At 40.0% G+C, this 27,258-nt stretch overlaps 1 protein-coding gene across 2 annotated transcripts in view; it reads left to right on the top strand.

Annotated features, from left to right (window-relative positions):
- Positions 1–3,236: 3,236 nt before the first annotated feature.
- TRIQK (triple QxxK/R motif containing) overlaps positions 3,237–27,258 on the top strand; it is a 62,579-nt gene continuing 38,557 nt past the window's right edge. Inside the window, exons 1-3 of one of the 2 annotated variants that reach the window (XM_033064712.1) lie at positions 3,237–3,329; positions 22,293–22,393; positions 22,855–22,935. In XM_033064712.1, the coding sequence (XP_032920603.1) occupies positions 22,875–22,935 (61 nt within the window). In that variant the 5' untranslated portion in view covers positions 3,237–3,329; positions 22,293–22,393; positions 22,855–22,874. Of the gene's footprint in view, positions 3,330–3,583; positions 3,667–22,292; positions 22,394–22,854; positions 22,936–27,258 lie in introns of those variants that run through there. The other variant, XM_033064721.1, reaches the window with a different exon arrangement.

Raw genomic sequence — 27,258 nt, 5'->3', positions numbered from 1 at the left:
CAGCTGGAAGGCTGGAAGGAGAGAGGATGGGCTCCACAACCCTCCTATCCCTGCAGGAAGCATGGGTCAGGACAGTTGTCTGGGAATATTTTAGGAATGCCTGATTTTAGGGATAGTGGTGTCAAACACTAACCTAATATACAGCAAGAGGAAGGTATCTGCGCTGAAGAAATTGGAACTGAAATGTAAGACCACACATGAACTAACAGGAGAAAACACTAAGTATGGGAGAAGCATGATAGGAGTAGGCACAGTAGCTCTCTTTTGGGTGGATTTGAGAGGAACAGTGACATGTGGGGAAAGCAAAATAGGGCTTGCAAAAAACCAAACCAAACCAAAACAAAACAAGAAGTAGTGGAATCAGAACTCTTTATTAGGCAGAGGCCAGAAATGGCATATAAAAGCTAAGTGAAAACAAAATGGGATAGGAAGAAAGGAAAGTGTGTACAAAGCCAGCATAGGGAGACATTGGAGAGATGCAGCGAGGAATTACATGGATAAATGGATGAGCTAAGGTGATTATTTCTTTCAGTAGCAGTTCAGGTTGGATATGAGAAGAGCAAGACTTTATCTGCCAAAATCACCAGAAATTACATTGTCAGGCAAAGACAGGAGCACAAAGAGAGTTTTAGGTTTATGTTTAAATGGAGAATACTGTACTTTTTAGAACTTCTGAAGTAAGCTATTACCTGAAAGTTCCACTGCCAGCCTGAATAGCAGCCCAAATCAAATAGCTGTTTTATTGGCAATATTGGCTACAGTTCAGGGTAAGAAACGGGACAAAACTCTTACTTGGTGATAGTAAAATTAATATAACAAAAATAATTAAGAACATAGTTTCATATCTTTGAGCTTAACTTGGTGTTTAGACTTTAGACATACATTAGGAGACATCAGGTTAGACAGTCGACAAGTTGTTGCACTTTGGGGAGATAGTTTTCTGTATGTTAATTTAATCTGTGTTGTCAACTTGGAACAAAGATGTCAAGCATAATTTCCCAACCTTTTACCTAAACTAACTAAACTCTAAAAGCTCAGGAATGGCTTCTCAGAGCTTTGCAAAAGATAAATAAAAAGGGAAACCTATTTTCAATGGGCTTAACTACACTTCTGTTAAAAAATTTTCCGAAATCATAAACTTAAAAATCATTGCATATGATGAGAACAAAAAGGGACAGATTCTTGTCAAATTGTCAGAAGAAGCTGAAGATATTGTGAAAGAATGAAAACAGGAGGAAAAACAGGAAAAGATAGTCACTGAAAACAATGGCTGATACATTTCCTTTAAAGAATTGCGAGATAAAACTATGTCATTTAAAAATACATTAAAATTTTACACTAATGTGGTCCAGGGATATGACAGCAAATTGATGGGTGTGGCAAGACGAACAAAAATCCCTCTCTGATTGACATACATTTCAGTTACAGTCACATAATAGTAATAGTACCCTTTTTCTATAACTACCTGTGAGAAACAGATTAAAAATATCCTGGGACACATATACTCCACCCAGGCTGCTTCTAATCCCACAAAACACAGCAAGCTTATCAGCAGCACTTCACTGTGCAAAAGTCAACTTCCCTTCTGACTATTCCATTCTGACCAGTGTGAATCCCTTCTTGTAGAAAAAAATCACAGTGGGAAACAAACAATTTTCCCCATAAAATGAGGATTAAGAATGAAGACATCAAAGAGTGAAACTAAAAAGGTGAAAAACATCTCAGTGCCCATAAAGCTCTTTTTCATGAAGTCATAATTCCTCATGGTTTCTTTACAGATTAAGTATTGAGGCTGCTGGGCATACACTGGTTTATTACTTAGAAGAACAACTCAGTAGTGAAATGAATATTATGATTAGGTCAAATTAGGTGAAACTGAACCAGATGTATTTCGCTACTAGGACTCACATGGACAAAGTCCTCAGCAGTGGTTAAGATAATACAAAATAATGTAGCCAAGGACAATGATCCTGATACTTCTTCATGGAATTTTTTTGGTTATGATTCTATAGTCAAAAATCATGTGTAATGTCTATTTGAATGTGATTGCTGTCTTTTACATAATACTGTATTCAAATATACATGAACATAATCATGACTTAGGTTTAAGTGAATATTAAAACAATCATGGAAACAAAATGAAATATTAAAATATTTTACACATGTCGTTTCTTGACCTACCATTAGGAGTAGAGATGACATTAAATTATTGTTGAAAATTTTGAACATGGAAGCTAGAAAAATCAAAGAAGGTACCCATGGTGGTTGTGGCAACTCCAGTCCCAGAGGGGCACAAGATTCTCGGGAAGAAAACGTAAGGTTGTGTCCAGTGACCTGCCATGTTCAAAGTAGCTAAATACCCTTAGTGTGAGACTTCTTAACAAAAGAAAAGGGCACAAAAATAGTATTTTGTCTCATCACTTGAAATCGGGACAGACTATCCTGAGAAAGCTGTAGATTTAAAGCATCTATTAAACTCACTATAGAAATGACTGGAGAAAATTGTAGTTTGCCATGCATGCCAGACACAAACTCTGAGTAATCAACTTTTCTGCAGGTTCATGCTTCACTCTGTATGCATATCATCCAGAAAGATGGGAAAGTTCATCTGGGTATGGCTTTCACTTCCAAAGTTGGAGAGGCAAACAAACACAATTTTTTCCCCCTGTATATCTTTCTTTACAGGGGAGCACTACACTTGGTTACCAAGTGCCATTTTGCATGAACCAAGGCATGCACTTGCAGTATTAATCAGTAAACTGTTCTTAGAATGAGTGGCTTGCTTGCACAGAAGTAAAAGAATTATCTGAAGGCCCATCACCATCTCGAGATAACCAAAGAATTACCTGTTGGAGTTCATAATTTTCCATGTGTTTTGTTTCTAGGACTTTGAATGTAAGTTCCCATTTGAGGAACTTATGAGTGATGAGTGAAGATGACGGGGTGCTGGAAGTTGGTGATTTTTATGGTCCCTTCCAAACCAAACCACCCTGTGACTGATTTTAAAACACGAAAGCGGCCAATTGCTTTTCGCTCTGCATGTCTGGAGCAACATTTCTGGCATAGGCGAGAAACACAGTGGTAACAAGTGAGCGGAGGATGTGAGCAGGGCATGCTGAAACACTCCGTGTCTGAGCTCGCAGCCTACCCCAGAGCATCTCCGCTGCAAAACCCCGCAACACACCCGGGCGCCACCGACGAGCCGGGGCACGGCGGGCGGGACCGGGAGGCGGGGACGCTCGGGCAGGAGGTGGCGGGAGCCCCGCTAGCACAGGAAGTCGTCCCGGCGAGGAGGAGGGAGGAGGCGGAGCTGTGCCGCTCGGCCCGAGGTACCGCGCCGCGTCCCGGGGTGGGCGAGCGGCCGCGGCCGCGGGGCCCGAGCGGGCGCTGCCCCAGCCCCGGCCCCTCCCGCGCCGCGGGGCCGCCGCCATTGGCCCGCGGGCAGGCAGGACTCGCTCGGCGGCGCGCGGCCGGCCCGCTGACCGCCGCGGGGCCGCGCTGCCATTGGCCGGCGGGCAGCGCTCGGGCTCGCGATTGGCCGGAGCGCGCTGTCAATCAGGGCGGCCCCGCCCCCGGCCGCGGGCAGGAGGGGCTGGGTGGGAGAGGGTCGGCAGTGCTGCCGCCATTTTGGGCGTGGGCGGGAATGGATGCTGCCCTGCGGTCACGGTTGGTGTTCTGATTCACCGTACGGGACCGCTCGACTGCCAGGGCTGCTTTTCCGTGCTCGGAGAAGTACGACCCTCACCAGGCAGCAAAATTGGAGGGAAACAAACCCCTCAGCAAGGTCTCCTCGGCGGGGCTGTGTTCGAGGCCTGGCCCGAGCACGCCGGAGGGGTCGAACTGGCCGAAGGCTGCGATGCCTCCGTGGGAGGACAGCTCACGGTTCTCCTTCGTGAGCACGGCTGCTCACATGCTGCCCACCAGTGCGGTGTGGTTGGGTGTTTGTGTGAAACTGTCCTGTATGAAGTGTTAGGGTGTCTGGCGCTGGACAATCCGCTGCTCTGTGTGTGCTGGCCCCCCACGTGCGGTGGGACCGGGCCGTGTAGTGCTGCTGGATGTGTTCGGCCATCTGTGTGTGTGCAGTAAATCTGGCCCAGCCCGGAGTGTTGAGCTGGCTGTGTTTGCCTTACAGGCGTGATGTGTTCTGGGTACATTGGACTCCTTTGTGCTCTCTGCTGCGTGCTCTGGTCATACCTGTGCTCAGAAAATCCTGGACAGAAATATGTGAGACTATGTGAGCTGCAAAAACTTCTAAATGTGAAGTGTTGGCACGGGATTCTCTGCCACACTGTTCAGACGGCTCTCAAGCTGCTCCACCTTCCATCAGCCCACACACTTACAAGGACACATCATAGCAGTATCAGAAATCCCCTCTGAAAGAGCTTATGGTGTAATCGGTCTATATATACAGCACACACCTTCACACTCAGTAATTCAATTGCGTGTTGTAGGTTTTGAGTTCCTTCCTGTTGGGGCCCAGACTCATTCCTAAAGAGCTAATCAGAATGGAAGGGTACTTCATATTAAAGATACATTGTGTTCTAATGCAGCCTTTGTTACTTTTATGTGATTTCTATAGTAGACAACTATATAAAGTGATGTTTAAGAGATACACGAAACTATGAATCTGGGGAAAATGGAACTGTTTCTTAAGTACTGCTATTTGGTGTGTCATCCTTGGATGAATCAGTCTTTGATACAAAAAGGGCTGGGGACAAACCATTCTTCAAAAAATAGCTTGTCTGCTCACCTAAAGAAAAGTTTGGCCAGTTTTTTTGTTGACATGATTATCTTTCATCATGCATTAATACAATTTACCCTCTAGGACTACTTTTCTGCCATTGTGAAAGTTGGAAAGATGTAAGTCTATTTCAGATATAATTTATGTGTGGTTTTCTAGCTAAAGCTGGTTGACCAGGAGTAGATGAGCACAAGTACTTCAAGTGGTTCACCAACAATCTTGGGAATTCTGTGAATTTGATTTATGTAGCCAAGAAGAGAGTACCACAATGTTCTACAACTGGCTTCTTACTGTGCTTAAAATAGTGTTTTGTATCTGCAAAAATAGTACAGAAAATACTTCTTCAATGCAAATGTGGGAGCTCTTCAGACAGGTTTTGAAAGGTTACCTGGAATCAGATTACTAAAGCAGAGATGTCAGTTAACAGTGGTAAAATTTCTGATGTATTTAGCTTTAAGTCCTACATTGAGCTTCCTACAAAGACATGTACAGGGCTCTTCTAAAGTCATATTAGCAGGGCTGTGCCATCCATTTCAGATACAAGGAACTGAGTTCCAGAGTTTATTACTGCATCACATTGAGTGACCAGGATTTTTCCATATGTCTTTTCTTAAGAACTTTAGAGAAAGGCAATGTGCAAGGAGATGCTTTCTATGTAAAACTGGGAGTAAAGGCAGTACTTTTATTGCTGCTTTTTGTTTGGTTGGTTGTGGTTTCATTTTCCATGAATTTGAACTATGCAGAGTAAGTTTATATGCACTGAAGGATGCTGCGCTCACTCCTGCGGGTTCTGGGTTTTGCAGTAATTGCTGTTAGACTCTGCATTCTCTTCAGATGTGAAGCCAGTTGGTGTGCCAGTTTGAAAATCTTCTACATCACTTGGTCAGAAATACAGAATGGAGTTCTAGTCATGTAAGCTAATATATTAACCTGGGGTACCACTCAGGGTACCTTTAGGATTTTCTTAATTCAAATACTTCAGCCAAATTGCAGCAGCCCAGTCTGAAGGACATCTGAGGGCCTTCATGGCTGTAACTCCAGAAAACATCCAGTTTTAGTAGACCCTACAAAGAAAACAAGACAAGGGTTGGTGTTTTTTCGGTTTATATTTTTGTATTGCAGTGAAAATATTATCCTTGCATTTTTCTATGAGATTTGTTTCTCTAGATCATGAATTAGTTTTGGTTAGATAATTTTAAATACCTTTCAAAATGAATTGATACCATCAAAACTACAGTAATTTCACAACCATAAGGCGTACCAGACTATGAGGCGCACTATTTTTTTGCAGCGAGGAGCCGCACAGTGCGCAACAAAGTAATGAATTACTGTCAGGTGCTCAATTTGCAAACATTTTTCAAAGATCAGTGTAGCCTTTAAACGCAGCCCGAGGTGCCCTCCCCTTGCAGCGGGCCCTGGCACTCCCGCCCGCCTCCGGCGCCGGCTGGCACGGCTCACGGCTCCTGGCTCCCACCGCGCAGCCGCACTGCATCCTGGCTTCCCCCTGGCCGGCAGCGGCGCTGCTTCTCAGCGCTTTCCCACGGCACTTTTTCACCGCTTTTCTGCAGGAATTTTCACTGCTTTTTGGCACTTCCCACGGCACTTTTTCGCCACTTTTCCACGGTGCTTTTTCACCACTTTTCGGCGCTTTCCTGGGGCACTTTTTTGCCACTTCTCAACGCTTTCCCGCGGCGCTTCTTGGCGCTTCCCCACGGCCACGCTGCTTCCTCCTGCTTCTCCCTGGCCGGCAGCCGCGCCGGTTCCCAGTTTCCCCTGCTCGGTGGCCGCAGCTCCTGCGGTTCCCGACCGCACCCCGCACGACCACAGCTCCCGCGGGTCCTGACTCAGCTCGCAGCTCGCACTTCCGGGTTCGCAAATTTCTGAACTTTGTACATCAGATAAGGCGCACTGGACTATAAGGCACACTTCCGGGTTCGGTGGAAAATTTTAGTCAAAAGGGTGCACCTTATAGTTGTGAACTTACTGTAGTTACTGTTAATCACAGAATTTTAGAGTTTCTGTGAGATTTTTGTCATAACTAGGAAGTTGTTGGTGTTTTTTCTTTGGGATATTTCCATATTAATCTAAATTCTGCATTAAGCAAGGCAAACTGTGAGTTAGAGGGGAGGATAGGAGTTGGGCTAATGTTACAAAATCGGGTTGCCCATTCAAAAACCTAAACCGGTTTAATCTCATTGTAGGGAGCCGGGTCAGTCTGTTAAGTACTCGTGAAGAATATGTGAATTATTATGTTTATATATTATGAGATACATGAAGAGAATGCAACATAGATAATTGTAAGATGTAGACAAAGAAGCCAGTGATTTCCATTTGCAGTAGAAGTCTCCCTCAATCCTCTGACTCTCATACAGTACTACTGTTGTAATGCAGTTACTCCTGGGAAACAGTAGTGTGAAAGTCAATGTTTTCTGACCCAAACCCAAACTTAAATTTTTCTGCTCCTGTGGATTTTCTCATTTGCTTGCAGGTTTATTTGGCTTGAGGAAAAAATGTGAAGAGATTTGTTGAATAAATAGTAGCTGATCATTTTTCAAAATAAAAAATGAAGTGCTTTTCAGTGAATGGCTATCCTCATTCCAAGTGAAGTCTGCAATGATTAAATATTAAAATGATCCATGGTTTAAATTAATACAAAAATTTTTCAGGAGATTATTACAAAGATTAACATTTTTAATGTTTCAATAGTCCCGTAGTTTATCAATCACAGGCACAGTGAAACTGCTTTTAGTTAACAAATGTGATGATCGCATATATCACTGTAGTATAATGTACAACATCAACCTCCTGGTATGGTTGGTTGAGGAGATGAAGAAACAGTGTCTCTTACTAATAATCAGGTTTATTGTTGAAGTGTTTTTTGATACACAAAATAAGCAGGTCACTATTGTTTTTTCCTTTTAAAAAGAAAATAGGAAGGAAAGATAGTTCCAGAAAAACTGTGATGTTTGCTGTAGAGGAAGGAGCTTTTGTTTCATGTAATGACAAACAGACAGTCACTGATATGGCTGTGAAGAATACAAAGTTCTTGTGTGTGTGTGTTTTCAAATAAAGCTTGCATTAATGCAGCTTTAATATTGCAGAATTATCTGCAACAGCCTATGATTCCTGATACATTTTTATTCTTGAGAATTATGTTTGAAGGTCACGGGAAAATGTCATGGAATCCCAGGTGCTTTTATATCACTAGCTGTGCACAGATACCCCTGTAATCAGTGACTTGAGCAAATACTTGAGGCATTCTTGACATGGACTGTGCTAATTCCTTTGTTTCTCATGTCTTTTGTGTGTTTTTTAGCCACAGGGCTAAAAATCAGCGTTAGTGATGTTTAAAGTTTGATTCTGCCTTCTAAACACACACTGCAGTAATACAGTGGAGCTTTGAACAATACAGTTTATTGTGTCCTGAGATTGTTTGCAGTTTTAAATATCGTTCATACATCATCAGAATATTGTTCATTCATGTGTTGTGATTGTTCTTGTCATTATCCTTCACTTACTGTGTTTTACAATCAAAAAAGAGGCAGAATTGGCAATAAAGGCTGATGAATTAGCCAAAGTAAACCCAGAAGGGTTTGTAAAGAAGAAGGATTGGAGATAGGAAAGTAAGGGTGCAGTAGAAGTTCAGGGCTAGACATTGAGCTGGTGAAATGAATAAATAGGGAAAGACTGTTCTGACAGCACAAACTTAATGGTGGAGTAGTCACAGCAAGAAGGACAAATATGAGAGGGGAAAAAGAGCAAATGTTGGGAGTAGGTTGGTGTTGGGAATGATAGTTGGAAAGTTAAAATTCAGAGGACCAGCTGAAGCACACCATTTACTACACAAGTTTGTTATCACTTACTAGTGCTGTTATTTCTAGTATTAGGTAAGACAACAAAGTAAAAATGGGGTTTCATTGTCTGTAGTTGGTTACCATTTGCCAGGAAGCTAAATTAATCCTCAGGTATTTCTATTGAAATAAAATAAACTGTGGAACAAAATAATAACTTTTTATATCATGAACTGTTTTTTTTTTATATTGTGGAAACAGATTGGGTTGAAAATGTAGTAGATTTTGAAGTCTCAATTGATTTCTCCCTGTCTGTGCTGTGTGATGTAAATGAAGAAAAGGTTAAGTTTACTCATGATAATTCCCTCTCACATTTACATTATCAATCAGCCTTTGTAACTTTTTGTGCTTTTATCTACTGTGTTTTCATTGTAATCTTTACAGATGAAGTTCTCAATTCTACAAACTCTTGTGCTGAAATTTATTCACAAATGACTCTGACAGATGTACTCCAGAAACCTTAAGTGTTGTAGTTTAAGATTGTGCCAGCTGGTCGCTTCTCCCCACCCCTCAGATTGCAGTCTGTAGGGAGGAGCTGGCAATACCTGCACTTCAGTTCACTTCCTTCACCTGAACTCAGATTTCTTCTAGGGTGCTGATGTGGAGGCTGGGAATTGGATCCTGGGTCCTGGGCACAGAACGTATCTCCTTGTGTTGTACAGCCTCCTAAAATGTGGCAGGATTAAGCACCTGGGTCAGCAACATCTTCAAGCCTCTCGCACACCCAGAGTTCGTTGATGACACTCCTCTGTAGTTTTAAGTTGAACATGTTTAAAACTTTTTAGAATTGTCTATATGTTCAGTTTGTCACTGTACCAAGTCAGTGTGGAGGACATTCTGAGCTTGGCTTTAATTGGCTTTGCCATTTCACCATCTTTGCTTAAACTCTCGGCTTTTGTCTACTTTTAAAAGTGTTCATGCCTAAAAGCTTGTATTAAAAGCCAAAGATCTTTCTTTCATGTAATATGTATGCTGTAGAAATTGTTCAGTAGGCGGTGTGTTGCTCTCATTGTGAGGAGATGGTTACACTGCTTCCAATTAAGATTGCGTCACTTATTTTACTGCTAGACCAGTTTTGTATTGTGCTCTTGCCAAAAGGAAATTGTTAACCTGAAGCAGTGGATTACTTGTTTTGTTTTTGTGTCTTGGCTGTCAAGCTGGAAGCACACTATTTATATATCTAATATTTAAATTTGGTTAAGTCCTTGATTTACTGTTACTCAACTAAAATTAATTTTAAAATTAGAACTGTACAGTAACAATAAAATGGATAAAGAACTGGTGAGCTGCCAGCACTCAGAAGTAATGACTGGGAGCCACTGGCAATGGTTGACAACTTGTGGGGACTTCGCCCAGCGTTAGCATAGGGTGTGATGTGCTTGCTGTGTTGGTCAGTTGTCTGTGTGTAAACAAACAAGCAGTAGTGGCAAATGATGAATTAGTTCAGTGATAGCTGGATTGGTGAAGAAAGGATGAAGCTTAAAAGGCATGGCTGGGATCCTGGTAATATGAGTCTGTTAGAATGTAGTTTGTTTGCACATGTCGAGGAACAAGGAATGCTGGATGTGTGTGCAGAATGGAAAATTTTTATCCAAAGCTGTGGCTGAGGGAAGACTTGGAGGTTTGTGGGGAAGGTCCTGTAGACCAAGGGGATTCAAGTGTTCAAGTGCAGGGCAGTGTCAAGAAGGGCTGGTGCTGCCAAGGAGAGGAGAGGTAGGAGCATGGTTTAAATAATAAAACCAGTGCAGTACTGTTGCATCTAGTTTTATTTCTATGGAAAACACGTCCTGAAAAATTTGAAAGCATGATGAAGATCCTGAAAGACACAGACTTTTTTGTGTTAGTAGATCTGCCCTTGGGAGGTGGGTTTGAGCTTGGGTTCATGCTTGCCATGGTGTTTCTGACCACACAACTGAGCCTTACCTCAGCCAGCTCTGTTAGCTCTCCCTCCCACCTGGTTGCTGCAGAGATCTTCCTGCATACATACTGTTTAGTGTCTTCTTAGGCAAGGTTTACTGAATTTGTCTGAATTTGTAATTTCTTTCCTTTGCAGAGGACATGAAAAGCATTGTTTCTATTTTATTGTATATATATGCAGCATGGAAAGCTTTCAAGAGTATGTTTTTTCAACAAATTTGAGTGTTATTTTAATGGAATTGCTAAGAATTGCAGAAACTAATAGTTTACTGTTTTGTTTGGTGTTTTTATTCTGAAATCATGAAACGGTAAAAGCAAGGGTGGATGTTGCTCTCTCTGGAATTTTTTTACATACTATTTAATTTATTAATGAATCTTTCTGTAATTTTGAGTGAAAAGGTTAATAAAGCATTCTTAGATTGATGCTTACTTTTTGTTCTGAAAGGTAGGATAATTTGAAAGCCTCGGTTATTTTGCTATCTTTTTGTGTATGCAAAGCTAGAGACCAACAGGCTAAACAGGAAAGATATTCTGGAAAAAAATAGAGACAAAGCCTATTGAAAAAAACTTGAAACTATTTTTATTTTAAGTGTACCTGTGGGATTAAATAATACCAACAACTTCTGTTAGAGTAACAGATCATAATAATTTAAAACTAAAGTTCCTTGCCAGCACACGTGCTAATATTTTTTATGGCTTCATTAAAATACATCTGAAATAATTTGCAGAGCAAAGCTTCTGAGTGAATTCTTCCAGTTACGCTTGGGAAGAGTGCCTGTTTATCTTCTTGCGTGTTTATATAGACCCGTGGAAATTATGATGTAAATGTGGATGCTGTACTAAAACATAGCCATATATGCAGAGTAAAGAATTCAAAGCATTTGTGTTCTGTCACTTATTGCACACAAGTAATGTATATTGTATAGGCTTGGTTCAATTCTGTATCCTGACCATAGAAGGACACTATAGAATATGTAGTCTACCTTGAAGGGACCTTGAAAGGGAGGGAATAATGTGTGTGGGGAAAAAGCTCAGGGTAATAACTCTCTGACCAAGTTTGTCTCTTTTCTGGTTTTGAGCTTTCACATTTATGCACTGTCATTACTGGAAATAGTGAAGAGCTGGAAGGGTGGTTGCCCTGTACTGTACTATTACACGTTTTTATCTACTTACCATATTAAAATAAATACATAGATCAGTGTGGAAACAATTGGGACAGCTGTAAAGCTGAGTGTATGGGATAAAGTCTTCTGAAAGGTAAAGGAGGAGGCAGCTCAACTTCATTTTCAGAGTTGACCCAGCTCTCCTTAAACTTAGTTACAGAGCCGTGCAGCTGTTGGTGGAGTAGTGGCCAGACTGTGCAATTGTAGCAGGAGAACAGACCTGCAGTTTCTTGTGATGTTGGTGTGTTATTAAGAAAACCAATCTGAACTCATTTTACTGTATGCTCTAGAAGGTTTTTAGTTGTATGTCACCTACAAGGCTAGATTTCAGGCAGTGCAATCACTTCTCCTAATAAAACTTGATGGCAGAAGCACACGTTCTGCTTTGACTGTAGCCAAGCGCATGTGTAAACCCCTTGTCCTGGTCTGTCACCCCAGGACACCCCTAGTGCTTAGAGAGATGCACTCAGGATATTTTAACAGATGGAGTGGATTGTCATCTACTGTTTTATCTGAGGCTAGGTTCCTTAAGAAATGCTTGCAAACTGCTTTTCAAATTATGTCTTTTAGCAGTCTTAAAACTATTCTATTTGTTGTAACTGGTTTGTGGTATAGGAGGTATATTTTAGTTAGAAGAGGCCAACATTTAACATATCAGATCCAGAATCTTAAAACAATGTACCCTCTCCTAAAGCAGCCACCCATCAAAATGTGTTCAATTTTGTATTTCCCATGTATTTTTATGGTAAGTAGAATTTCACTCATACTGAATGACTCAAAACAAAAGGAATACTTTTTTTTAACGTGTTGGTTTCAGTGTCATCCTTTCTTTTGGCATTCTTTTGGATGATGAGCCCTGAAGCAAAATCTCTTTTTTATAACACACATCTGCACACTATTCAGAAGCAGAGGGAAGAGATGGGGATGCAGTCTCCTCCCACCCTGTTCCCATTAGTGGGGAGAGCCATGAAAAAAGCCCAAACAGGCATTTGCACAAATGGTTTCATCCAAAATCTTCAGCTGTTCACATGATGTTCTATTTCAACTGATACTTTTTGGCTGGTTGATGGTTTTTCATTTTGCTGCCTTTCTTCCCAGCTGCACTCCACAATTTTTTCTGCCTTAAAATGAGGCAAGGAAAGTTTACCAGATTTTCTGATGGCTATCAAAGCTTATTTTTTCATTTGGTGCATATAAGGGTTTTAGCCTGATTTTGATCCATTCATTTAATTTAATCTTTGTTCAAGGTTCAGATTGTAGATAGATACCAATGATCTTATACTCCCCTTTTTGCTCAAATACAGCATAAAGCTCCCAGAGAGATGGTATCATGTAAGCTATTACTTTATTCTTTATCTTAAAAATCATTTACTTTAATGGGATCTCTAGGTAGTTTTCAGGAGAGCCAAGTCTTGAGCAATTTAGATAAAATCTGCAGAGAGTGTGCTTGGCCTATTGTTTTGAACTACTTTGGAAACTACTGAGCTGATGTTATTTACACCATATTAAACTTTTCACCGAGTTATGGCCTAATCCTTCAAAACCTAGTAGGACTTGGTTTTGAAAATGCTGCTGTTAACATCTGTGGGTCTGTGTTCACTAAACCTGACTATTAAGCTCATTATTAAATGTTGTAGGGCTGAACTTTACATTTTATGTGTTAATACTAAGTTAGCTACTGGTTATCTACTGTTTTTTGTCTCAATTTTGAAGAAAGAAAGTACAAAAAAGATGTATTATGTTCAGGCTGATGCAATGCATGCCAGCTTTATGTTCTGATTTTTATGGGGAAGATCTGTATCTGGATGCAGTCCTGTGCCATGTGGTCTAGGAAGACCCTGCTTGATCACAGACCAGATGACCCACAGTCTTCCAGTCTGACTGATTCTGTGATTACTCCGTCTTTAGTCAGCTGTTGAATAATGGAGGAAAACAGAAATGCAAAACCCCAAAATTAAATCTCCTTACACTTCATGTTTCTTTTGCCTCGTGACTAGACTAGATGATTTTCTTTTTAAAGCTGAGTTGCTTTCCCAAACGCCTAATATGGCGTGTGAAACCAAAAAAAATGGTATAAAACTATTTTTCTTCATTTGTAGATCAAGCCTGTTCAATACTTACTGAACTGCAGTTGCTTCAGAGAAAGAAAAAAAATGTGCATTTGTTCTGAATGCTGGATGGAGAGGTTACCCTTTAAGTTCTTTTGAACACCAGGTTTAGTAATGGAACTAATAATTCAGTTTTGCTGAAGTGTTACGATTAGGTTTATGTGGACTGAAGTATTATTTGCTGCTGTCATTTGTAGAGTGCTTTCAACTTTTGCAGGCTTGCTCAGGGTAAGAAGGGAAGCAATCATTAGGCGATAAATATGGTGACCAGATTTGGCAATTACTATGACTTGAAGTTATGTGATGGGACATTGTGTTATACTACAGTGAAATATGTTACAGAAGGGCACATTTGTCTGCCTCCCAGCTTTGTGCCTGCATGGCATAGTTGTGGCTGTTTTCTCTTCTGGTTTTCATTTATTAAGATAATTTTATTTGCTGGGAGTTGGTTTTCTGCTTGAATGATAGACATATTCAAGGAAAGTGGATATCAGTATTAGAATTAATGGAGAAAAATTAAGCTGAGACTTAGCCACACATACTTTAAAAAGGTTTGGTTTTTTTATAAGCAGTGTGAGAGCATGAAAAGAAAGAAAAAATTCCAGCAGTTTCAAACCATCTTGTTTTGATTTATTACTTTAAAAAACTATTTATTTTTAAATAATTTACTCTGAGATCTTGTATTTCTAGTAGTCTTAAGGTAAGGCAAGTGAAAAGAAAGGCACCATAGAAACAAAAACATGATAAATATGAAATTGCTACCTGTTCCAATTCTTGTGTGAGTGTGAATAACTTTAGAAGTTACGAGATTGATTTTCAATAAAGGTCATTATCTCGTTTTGCAGTATTGGAAACTTTGTGAAACTATGTTCTCTGGATGGTTAAGAACTGTAGTTTAAGATGGATGTACTAAGGGGAAGGATAATCCCTAAATACTTCTTCTCACTTGAGGAAGAAATCTGAATTTAATTTCCATCAAAAATGAGCCTAAGCTTAAAAATCTACAAATGAGAAATGAACTAGTGTATGTAATTAAAACATTCAGACTTACAGCAAGGCCATGGCTTGTGGCAGTCCCAGGAAAGAAGTAGCATTTAGGAAAAATTACAGTTTTTGTTAGTTCCTAAAACTAAAGATGGTAGAATAGAGGGCTTAATTTCGCATTTAAAGGAGGGAAAGAAGTCACTCTTCCCTTGCTGTAAGACCTAGGAGAGCAAAACACTCTCTGAGATTTTGGAGTAAGACTTTGGTAAAACTCTACAGGACTCTATTGAATTTAAGAATGGCAACTTCATAACTTATGTGAAGTGCTTCACTTATGGAAGTGAAGTGCTTAGGCAGACTTAGCTGATTTTGAAATTTATGGTCTTTGACTTCTAGCTTTATACCTGTTACTTAAATTAGTCCCTTCTTTATCAAATGAAGTTGGTGATGAAGGGGTGGAGATCAAAGAGGGAGTAAAATTGCTGGGATATAACTGAGCCACAAAATTTACTGAGACAGAGCAAATAATTGTTTCTCATTGTTACTCTTGGCTCAGTGAACTTTCGGCTCTTGAGGCAGAGGCCTGTGCTTCACTGTGTTTTGTGTGGTGGTGGTGGTGATGTCCTCCCTGCACCACAGAGGTGTCTGTACAGCATCTGGAGGTGCTCCCATGGAAGCTGTATCCATCCGTGGTGGGTCTGACTCTGGGCAATGGGGTGGTCCAGGTGAATGTTTTCTGCCATTTTAAACTCTGATTTCTACTGTAGTCCATGTCCTTTCCACTCCCCCCAAAAATGTTTAGACAGACTCTCATTTTGAAGAATGTTGTTCTGAAATACTGCATATGGTGTCATTTATTGTGTAATTTTCCTTCAGCAGAGATTACTCTTCCCTCCATTTTGAGCTGTCTGGCAAGGCATAAATGAACTACGTGTATGCTTTTTTCCCACCATGAACTTCTTTAAGGATATTTTCTTGACACATCAGTGCCATCGTAGATTGATAAAAATGGAGGGGAAAAAAGTTCCTCTTTGAACATTTGGAATTTTGAATTTGTTTAGATGAAGATCTATCTTCATATGATATTGAATATGGGTTTCACACATGCTGTACCTCTTCTTGTCTCTGAAGTAAGTAGGGAATCTTTCTCTGAAAGCATAACATCCTAATAATGAAAATTAAATGTAAGGGGCATAGAATCACTACGCTTAGGAATATTCTTCTGCAAAATTTACTATTTTTTGTAACAAGAATAACACCAATTGCACTAAGATCTCTTCTGTGTAAGTAGTGCTTTTATAGATTGTTTTTTTAAATAAGTATTTTGGCCTACTACATCTTCATTCTGCAGAAGCTTCAAACTCTTCTGAGAATGGAAGGAACCTTTTAACATTTTTAGTAGCCTATTTTTGCTTAAGAAAGCAATTTTACATAATATGAAGTACTTTTAAAAAATCTTATTCAGGTTTTGCTACCCTTGAAATATTCAGTTTTTCTAACTGTGAGTACATTAAAGGATAATCTTTTCAACTCTTCAGATGTTTAAAAACATTTTATATTTAGCAAAAGTATGTGGATTCATCACTAGATGAGAAAATGCAAATATTTGGGTGTAAATAATCCCACCAAATTTTAGGCACTCTGAAGAGGTTCAGGAAAATAACAGGAAAACAAGATTGCCAGAGGTGATTTGGTTTCCTTACCATTACATTTCTTTCTTCCCCCATTGCAGAGAGAGTGAAGATGGGCTCCTGCATAGCTTGCGTGTCTCAGTTACATTCCTGAAATGTAGTGGGACTAATCTGGGCTGTTGATGAAGTTAGTTTTTCACTATATATTGCCTTAGGATTTTGAAACATTCATGAGAATATGCTTAAAATTGCTATGAACTATTACCTGTTTAGTACTGTAGTTAAATAAATGCAGAGCTAATTCCATGCAGTTTGTAGGTAATGTATAGCTAAAAAACAGCAGAGCAGCTCCTTTCCCTAGAGTGCAGAGGGTACTAATTGGAAGTAACAATGTATGTTTTGTTCCTAGTGTGTGCATGAAGCTGTGAAGCAGCCTGATGTATGTCTGAGTAAAAGTTGTAGTTCCTATATTGTTTAAATCTTGGAATGTGGTACAGTGTTTGTTGTCCTTGTGTAGAACATTGAAATTATTTTAATATGTATTCTGACTGCAGTTATGGATCCTGTGTTTTTAATTAATTTTCCTAAATTTAATTAAATTTAAATCACCTCTGCTGCTTTCAAGGCTAAATTACATAAAGAAGTATTATATTCCTTTTATTAACAGAAAAATAAATAAATCCCCAGATAAAGTAGATTCTGCAAGAAGCAGCATAGACAGGAGACTCTTTCCTTTGAAATAATAGTCTCATTCTTTGAGAGAGACTTTCCTGAGGAATGGAAGACTACTGTAAGGCTTACAAAAGAACATGAATGTATCTTGTCTGTAGAAGTTTTTTTTAAGGAAGTAAAGTAGTAGTAGTAGTAAGTAGGTTTTTTTAAGGTAGTAATAGTAGTAAAGGTTTTTAAATTCTTTTTCTTGGGTACAGTATGATTAAATAATTAATCTACATTCTTTTAGCAATTTTGACTCAAGCTGCTTCCACTGCTGTATAGACAGGCCTTAGTTACTGTATTTCAGCAGTACAACAAAATAAAAAACCAATTGTGATAACCAACAACAATTTCCAAAATATCTATATGCAGATGGCTTCCCACTTTTAAATGTAGTGCTACCAGTTCTTTAGGATAACTTGATAACTGTTCTTTAGGATAACTTGATAACTTTGCAGATGATCTGATGTGCTCCTTGAATTTTGCCTGAGGTGGATAAAAGGCTATATATGCTCCCTTGTAGCTTGTAAATATTTTAATATCCATTAGTTATTAAACTGTCAACTGTGGAGTTAAGTGGAAGAAGACCAGTTCCTTCAATACCAGTAAGTTTTTGTAGCATCTTTGAACCATGTTAAAAACTACATGATTTATGATTTCAGATTATCAACTTGCATTACATCCAACAAAACTAACAAAAAAGGACTTATGTTTAAGGTAGATATATCTATTTGCGATTAAAGATGAGGAACTTCTGCATATATACAGATGCCAAAGATGTGGTTCAGTAGCTTTAAATTCTGTAATGGTTCTTTTCTGCCCTGAAGTTTTACTTGCTTTTCTCTCAGTGGGCTAACTAAATTTCAGCTACAAAACTAGTCATTTCATTGATTATTTCTTTAATGTGCCCATTGTTAATATTTAGGTAGTTAACTGTTGGAGAATACAGACATGCTATCAAATATCACTGGTAACAAAGTTTGTACTCATGCAGATATGCATTTGCATTTTAAGGCTGATTTACATTTTAAGGCTTATCACTGTTACTAATCATTTGTATTGGACCAATAATGTACAAAGTGCAATCTCTGTGTATATAGATCTTATTTTTATTAGTATTTTTAAAGTCATTCATATTAAGTTTCTATTTCATTAAAGTAATTGCTTCAGGTTTTTTTAAATTGGTGTAGAAAATGCTATGTACAGATCAAGAATAGTGAATTGGGATTGAAAGCATAGCCAGACCTGAAATGGACATTTAGGACTGATTTTAATCTCACAAAATGCTATTGACAGTTAGAGGTGATAGTAAGTAATCTATTATGTGTTTTCATTATTATCAGCAACTGCTTAGGAGTAAAAGAAAAGAAAGACAAAGTCGTGTGTTTTTCTGTGTGCGCAACTTTCAAAGGTGATTTACTAGAGGGGAAGCCGAAGGGCATTAAAAAAAAATTCAGGATACCACAAAAAGATGTGTTTTAATCTTAGAGTATCTCTTAAGTTGAAATAAGCAAAAAATCATTAATTGGGGTCTTGCTTTGTTTTCTTAAAACCATCTTTTATAAGAGCTTGAAAGTTGAGGATGGCTCACATGGCTTTCCTATTTTCTGAAATTACTTTCAAGTATTTTCTGTAGCCAGTAAAAGGAGCAGTGACAAGCTCCTTTACATGTTTTTAAAAATGGTTATGTAGTCATTAAAACTTCAGGGACTTGAAGGCTGCTTGGGATGCATGCAGCACATTGTGCTACCTGTCCCTTTGCTTTGGCAAGGAAATACAGGGCAGGCCAGATCCTCCATTTGCTGATGTCAGAAGCAGCAAAAGGGTCAGAGACCTGAGACCCGTAAATTTTTTTTACAGTTAAGATGACCAATTATTGTAGGATAACCACTCCTATTTTAAATGGGGAGAATTACAGTAATTTCACAACTATAAGGCGCACCCTTTTGACTAAAATTTTCCGCCGATCCCGGAAGTGCGCCTTATAGTCTGGTGCGCCTTATCTGATGGACAAAGTTCGGAAATTTGCGAACCCGGAAGTGCGAACTGAGAGCTGAGCAGGGAACCATGGGAGCCGCGGCCACCGGGCGGGGGAAATGGGGAAGCGGCGCGGCCGTGGGGAAGCGCCAAGAAGTGCCACGGGAAAGCGCTGAGAAGCGGTGAGAAAGCGCCCCAGGAAAGCGCCGAAAAGCGGCGAAAAAGCACCACGGGAAAGCACTGAAAAGCAGCGATAAAGCGCCGTGAAAAAGCACCGTAAAAAAGTGGCGAAACAGGTGGCAAAAAATCGCCGCGGGAAAGCATGGAAAAGCGGCGAAAAAGTGCCCAGGGAAAGCACTGAATAGCGGTGAAAAGGCGGTGCAAAAGCACCACGAAAAAGCGGTGAAAAAGCACTGCGAAAAAGCGCCGTGGAAAAGCGGCGGAAAAGCGCCCCTTGAAAGCACCGAAAAGCGGCGAAAAAGCGCCCCGGGAAAGCGCCGAAAAGCAGCGAAAAAGCGCTCTGGGAAAGCACGGAAAAGCAGCGAAAAAGTGCTGCAGAAAAGCAGCGAAAAAGCGCTGCGAAAAAACACTGCGAAAAAACACTGCGAAAAAGCACTGAAAAGCAGCAAAAAAGTGCCCCGGGAAAGCGCTGAGAAGCAGCGAAAAAACGGCGAAAATGGCTGCGGAAAAGCGGCAAAAAAGTGCCGCGGGAAAGCACTGAGAAGCGGCGTCGCTGCCGACCAGGGGGAAACTGGGACGCAGCACGGCTGCGCGGTGGGAGCCGGGTGCCATGGGCCGTACCAGCTGGCTCCAGGGGTGGGCGGAAGTGTCGGGGCCCACTGCACGGGAGGGCACCTGGGGCTGCGTTTAAAGGCTACACTGATCTTTGAAAAATGTTTGCAAATTGAGCACCTGACAGTAATTCGTTACTTTGTTGCGCGCTGCGCAGCTCCTCGCTGCAAAAAAATTGTGCGCCCTATAGTCCGGTGCACCTTATGGTCGTGAAATTACTGTGGTTTTGTAAGTCACAAAGGTTTCAGGCTTTTTCTTTATCAAGAAATTGTTGGAAAGTCGCATTGAAAACCACTCCTACAGCAAGGTTCATAAATAATAAATATTATCTCTTATTAATCCATATTTTAGTTTAAGTCTAGCTCATGGCAAGTTGCCTCCTTGGGGAATGTAGGATTCTTTACAAGTGAAGGTGATGAGCTGTAGTCCCCAAGGAACTAAATTGTGAAAACAATCTCAGTTTCGTACATGCTAATATAGATCTGTTATTCCCTTTCCACATCTATCACAACACATTCTAAATTGTGGCTGATCTTCTATGCAAATAGCTGTCTTATTAGACACTGGGCTCTGTGTGCCAGTGTCTCCGTGGGTTTCTCAGGCATTTGCTATGTAACCATCAAAGCAGTGGAAATGAATGATGATTACTGCATCCCTTTGAAGAACAAAGAGGACTTGAGGTTCTAGATGTGAGAGTTGGTGACACTGAGCCACACAGGCGAACACGAGCATCTCTGTGGCTTATTTTAAGTCAGGGAATAATTTTTGCCTGTGTTTTCTTAGTCTGTTTTATTGGCATTGCTAAAACTGCAAAAATCTTTCACAGCTGATGTTTTGTTATAAACCATTAGTAGACTATGGAAATTGCAAAAGGCAAGTCAAAACAGTCTCTTAACGGTGGCATAAAAAAGCCAAGAACTAGTTTTGCAGTGTAAAAATGTATCTGTTACCTCCTCAGTTAGAAAGTTCAAGCAGTACTTTTGTTTTTCCATTCTAATTATTATGATGTGAATGTTATGAAGTACAACCCAGTCTAGAGAATTTCTGTGAAGCATAATAGAGGGGGAAGGAAGCACAACCCAGTGAATTACTGTTCACTGCTTGCGTGTTTTACATAAAACAGGGAGTATTCTCGGAATTCAACCAAAGTAATGTATGGAAAAATTAGAACACTAAATTGAATTTTCAGTTCAGATTAAAAATTAGTGGCACTTTTCTCTACCTTGCTATTATTCCTGAATACGTTTTGAAAAAGGTTGCTGACTTTAGAGCATCCAAGTTCATTTTATGCCGTGTGTCCCTCAAGTGAAATTAAGGAGCCTGTATTTGTCACATGACATTAAATGACAGTAATTCCTATAGAACAGATGAATATAAAATAATAAGCTTGGTGCTTTTAAAATGCACAAATAACTAGTGGGCATCATTCCTACAGCTATATTTTAAATCATGTTTGAAGCTATGGAGAAAATAATGGTGAATGCTTTAAATTTGGGATGCTGGCAGTAGTGTTCAGCAGTGCCATGGCATGCTTTTTGGGTCGTGATTTGGCATCTCAGTGCCTTCCAGGGCTGCACTTCCCAGAAAACGTGCCTTGGCAGTGACTGGGGATGCTCATCTTGCTGTAGCACAGCTGGTTGTGCCTAACAGAAAAGTACAACTCTTGCAGATACTGCATGGCCATATGTGCGCAATCTGCACATGGTTTGTGGCTACCCAGGGTGATTCAGCCCAAGTTTGCCCTTGGCATGGTGTTCGCCAGAGCCAGTTGGGAAAAGGCAGAGGTTGGCTGCTGTGCGTCTTCTGTGCTTGAGCAGTAAATCTGACACTTCTGAAAACGTCAGTCCTCTCGTGAGTGTGGATGTTGATGTTGAGACTCTTGTGTTGTAGAGGCAGTCAGATGGTGGGGCTTATCATCACCATGGTGAGTAATGTCTTCAGCCCAGCCAAAATGGTTAAGTCCCAGTGTTTTGAGCAATGAGCATGACTGTAACAGCCAATTATTTCCTAACCAGGGAAAAAGAGGTGAAATGAGCATGTTTGTAGAATCTGCCACTTGAGTGGCAGCCCTGTGAGGGATGAAACCATAAGGTTTTGCACGTTGAAAGATAGAGCAGGAATTTGCTAGAGCATTGTTTGGATGATGCTTGTTCAGTTACATAAAAGGTGTGGAAGCACCAATACACCAGAAGGCACATCTTTGTATGGATGATTATGCAGTTCTTTGTGCAATCCTGGCGTCACCTCCTTGTGAGAAGGTGTGCAACATGACTGTGCAACATGAGAAGAGTCAGGACGGTTTTTACTTACATGCAATGAAGGTGATTTAAACTGTCAATGCCATGCCTGAGAGGTGTAAAATGAATACGGCCCTGGCTCTCAGTTTCTGTTCTCCACTTTCTTTTCATTCACAGATATCTAGAGCCCATGGCAGGAAGATAGGAGTGTGGGGTTGCTGTGTTTTTGGTATCTACTCCTCTCTTTTCTCAAGGTGGCTGGAAGGCTGTGTCTGCAGGTGGGTTTCCTGAGCATCTCCAACACCTGTGTATGGTGTAAATCTATTTTCAATAATGAAAATGTTTCTCACAATACTACATTCATTCCCTGGTTTACTAAAGAAATAAATTATATAGGAATGTAATTCAGTGGTACCAAATGCTGAATTACCGTGCAATCAGTTTAAATCCTTTCTTTTTACTTTATTTTCATTCAAACTAACAGGCATTCTGTAATGTTAATAATCCATGCAATGGAGAAAAAGGTGTGTTTAGAATGTATCTGATAGTCTTCAGAATACTGATGATTAACTCCAGCGTCTCCCTCTACTCTAGAAAGGCTTATGTCTTTGTGTATAATCATGTAAATGTTACCATTTTTCTGATGTTACAAGCAATTGATTTTGTTAGTAATTTATTTAGAAATAATATTGTGGTTTTTGTTTTGTTTTGTTTTGTTTTGTTTTTCTGATACTGACAGTGATTTTTGGATTGAAAACAATGGGTAGAAAAGATGCCTCTACATCAAGGACTCCTGTTGACCAGTACAGGAAACAAATAGGTAAGACTTTGAAAGAAAAGTTTGTGTGCTTAAAATAAAAGCAAAACATTTCCCCCCCCCGCCCCGGCAAGGCCTACTCATATAACAAAACGCAGCATTCCTTTTCAAAAGCTTCATTTTGCATATGCTGTTGAGTAAGTAATTCAGCTTTTTGAAGACAGTATTTTGAGTGACTTCAGATAAAGTATATGCTGTGTGTTTGGAAACACTAGTGAAATACTGCGGTGAAGTGGCTTTACAATGTCTCTGAACTGTTGGAACTTTCCTGATCTTCCTGTTTGTCTCTAATTTCTTATATGGGCATTTCTAACAAGATTTTCCTCATTCATAACATTTTTTTGATACACTGAATGTTACAGACCTTTGCATTGTATAACTGTATTTATTTTCACACTAATGGATATTTTAAACGTTGCTTTTTTCCTTAGGACTTTTTTTATCCTTACCTAGTACATATGTAGGTGTGTGTATATAAAGTATGTACTTCACATAGATACTTATATAGCAAATGCAAATCCCTCTTTCTTTGCTTAAATACAAAGGTGAGTTATTTTTGAAATCTATATATGAGGTTTCTGTATATATGAGGTTTCTGTCTTTGTATGGTAAATAATGTAAAAGAGTCATAGTATTTTGTAAGTTTATATATAAAACAAAGTACCTTAATCTGTACTCAGTTATTTAAGTAAATTACTTTGTTTTACAGTTGCTAAGCACACACATCTGTTTAAATATGCAGAAAACAACAGGTGTCTGGGGAAAAAAGAGTTGTTTACAATGTGCATTCTCAAGGTGATAGAGCTCAGGTTATGTGAACAGTCATCTTTACCATCTTAATATTTTTAGTGCCGCTTGATTATTTTAATATAACTGTTTTAATGGTCTTTGCAACTTCTCATCAAGTTGTAAGTAAGGGATTATTTTGTATTTTATCTGTTTTAGATAGGTATGGAGTGGTCTATGTTTCTTAATCTTGGGCAGTTTGTGTGGCTGATTTCCTGGGCTCCTTCTATGAGAAACATGGCTGAAAGCTTGTGAGTGCCTTTTTGGATGAGAAGCAGATACAATAGAAAACTTTGAAAACATGAATTCTCTGCTTTTGGGTTTTTTAGGTTTTGTGTAGAAAAGCTTGCAAGGAAACTGTTGTCCAGTAGAAGATGACACCACAAATATTTCACCCAAGTGTGTTTGGTGGCAAATGGGAACCCTGCAGCTTGCTTTTGAGACAACTCATCCTATGTAACTGGATACTTGGATAGAGGATATTGTATAAGCTTTTGGGCATTTTCTCCACTTGTTTTTCATTATTGTCACTTGTTTTTCAACCACCGCCTTTAGGGTTGCTCTTTATGTTTTTTTGTGAACACTTTCAGGTGACCATGGTTGGAGTTGTTTTTTGAAATCCTCTGCAGGGTGAAAGTGGGGTGATCAGTAGGATCCCTGGAAAGACCAGGGCAGGTGTAAAGCTTTATTTAAGTTGGAGGCTCAAATAATTACCTCCCACTCTTTCACAGCTTGTGCTGTTTCTTGCACATGACTACTGTGGGGCACAGTTGGACTTCTCAAAGCTGTGAGATGCCAGGACTGATCAGCTGTGCCTTGAGCAGGGGAGAGGATGCTGTGCTATAACAAGGTACTAGGAGTATTGGTTCTGGGGTCCAGCACTCAGAGGTGCTGTTGTGTTGCTGACTTGGTAGTTTTGGCCTGGTGTGTTGTCTGAACAATTTCGCACCTTCCCTGTTACACACTGCAGCACTGGGCACTCCAAATTATGGGGCGTGGGGGTTCATAGTAAGCTCATTTTCTTTAGATGCAACACAATGCTCTTAACTTGGCGAAATTAAATGTTAAAAATTATGTAGGGAAGAATTTCATGCTGGCAGGCAATTAAATTACATAACTTAGGAGGTATTTCTGTGATTGTGATACTCCTTAGAGGACAGAGAGCATGAATAGACTGTGCTCTGCCTTTTGCTGTGATGATGGTTGTTTCAGCTCCCATTCTGGTCATTCACTGATACTGCTATAGAGTTTGCCAGTGGAAATTAGTTCTCTGAACTTAGTGAATGTAAGAGGGGGAGTTTGAAAATTTATGGATACAATTTTAAACTTAAGTTTTGCAGATGGGTTTGCTTTTTATGTGTAACTGTTTTGGGCTATTGTTAGGCCTGGTAGCTGAGCTTGGTGGAGTGAGCTCTCTAGTCTCATTATGCCTTTAGTTGTATTATAGGACAAATAGATGTATTATTGGCAAATATAATCCAATGTTGCCCTAATGAATATAAAAGTGATGGTTTTGTTTGGTTTTTTTTTTGTCATTACTTCCTGATTTTTTTGTTGTTACTGGTAATAAATCATCTGTTTGTCATAGGATGGTTAAGATTGACGGGGACCAGTGGAGGTCATCTCATCCATATACCCTGTTCAAGCAGGGCCACCTAGAGCTGGTTGCCCAGAACAATGTTCAGATGGCTTTTAAATATCTCCAAGTATAGGAACTCCACAGCCTCCCTTCTGTGTTTGACTGTCCTGAAATTAGAAGGTTTTTTTTCTTATGTGTTTCTGTGTGTGCCCATTGCTTCTAGTCCTGTAACAGGGCACCACAGAGAAGAGCCTGGCTCTGTCCTCTTTGCACTCTTCCTTCAAGTATTTTTATATGCTGATGAATTCCTCGTTTAGTCTACCCTTTTTCTCCTAGATAAACACTCTCAGATCTCTCAGTCTTTCCTCATAGGAGAGATGCTCTAGATTCTTCATTTTAACTCCTCTTGATTCTTCTTGGTCAGATTTAATTCAGGTACTTATAAGAAATGATACAGAAACTTGTTTTTTTTTAAATCAGTCATTCTTTAAGACTTCGATCTAACAACTTAGGTACTTTTGCAGGGATGTTTTAGTGTGAAGCTGTTCAGCAGATGATTCCTCAGAACACAGAATGCCCTAATGCTCGAGGCTCACTTGTTTTGGAGGTGGGCATTTGGTCACTCTTTCTGAGGTAGATTATATCTAGAAATAGTAAACAAAGTGAGGGTGCACAGGGCCGGTCTTTTAAAGAATTAATTTATCAAATGCATTTAAAGCTCAAAATGCATGTTTGGAGTGATTGCTGGCTTTTTTTCCAGGCATTTGATATCTATAGATTGTTGAAAACATTATGATAGATGCTGGCTGAACAGCTATCTCCTGCTGACTAATGGTATGATATTATTTTTTAGCTTGCAACTTAATGTTTTCTAGCCTTGCTGGATAGAAGGTAACCAGATTGAAACATTTTTCATACCTTTTTTTTGAGGGAAAATGGCAGCCTTCAAGGAACAACATGTCACAAAGTCATACCAACTTCCAACAAAATTTTCAGTTAGATGTTTAGTGGAGTAATTTGAAATAGAAGCAGATTTTTAATTTCATTTTGTTCCAAGCTTTCTGTTTTGTTCTGAGTTTCCATACGGCGTGCCACATGTTTGCCCTGTGCCATGGTTCAAGTTCATGTTGATTACTCAGTTCAGCCGTTTGCCTTTTTCTCTTCTCCGTGAGAACAGGATCACTCGTGCCTTGTTTGCCTCTGTGCCGCTAGCGGTTGCTGTTTGCTTCAGTAGCATTTTCAGAGGATTCCCCCCAGTAGAGAGATTGATACTGCTCTTCCCTGTCATCTGGCTTTCAGCCATCTCTCCTGCCACCAGCCAAAATTTGTCTGTAGTGCCACTTAAGCTAGTGCTCCAGTATCTGACAGTGGCACTGCCTTCTCAGTGGGGAGCAGAGGCAGTCTTTTAGTTATCAGAGCAAACTGGCAGTGGCTTCGTGGAGCCTATCCCCAGGTGGACAGGGGACAACCACAGCAACCTTTTCACACTGGCTTCAGCTGTTCCTGGAGGAGGGAGGATGGCACCGAGGGATCTCTCCCTGTTCAAATCTCCATGAGCCGCCAAGGCTGTGGAAGAAATGAGGAAAAGTAATTTTAACGCTTCTTATTCATCTCTCTCTCACATACATACCAAATATATACCTGTAGTGCAGCAGCAAACAGGGAAGCTCTTCTGCAGAGCATTTCCTTCTCCCTGCTGCTGTTTGTGCTGCTGTGCTTAATTTGCTGGAATCTGAGGAAAGGTGTGAGGCACTATGCATCCTTCTGCATTTATGAAGCTTTGCTCCACAAATGCTGTGAAAATAGCAACAGGTTTTGTACCATATTTGCTTTGTTTACTGTTATGTGTGCTCTAAGTTCCCAGAACAATTCCACATGTATATTTTCCATCCTTCTTCATCTGGTGTGTCGCTTGCTCGGCATGGAAGCCGCAGGATTTGTGGGTAGTGTTCATGACTTGT

Source organism: Catharus ustulatus, chromosome 1 (genome assembly GCF_009819885.2).
Source record: "Catharus ustulatus isolate bCatUst1 chromosome 1, bCatUst1.pri.v2, whole genome shotgun sequence".
In the NCBI taxonomy this organism is placed as follows: Eukaryota; Metazoa; Chordata; class Aves; order Passeriformes; family Turdidae; genus Catharus; species Catharus ustulatus.
The sequence above is the reverse complement of the archived record's forward strand: the minus strand, read 5'-3'. Positions and strand labels throughout refer to the sequence as shown.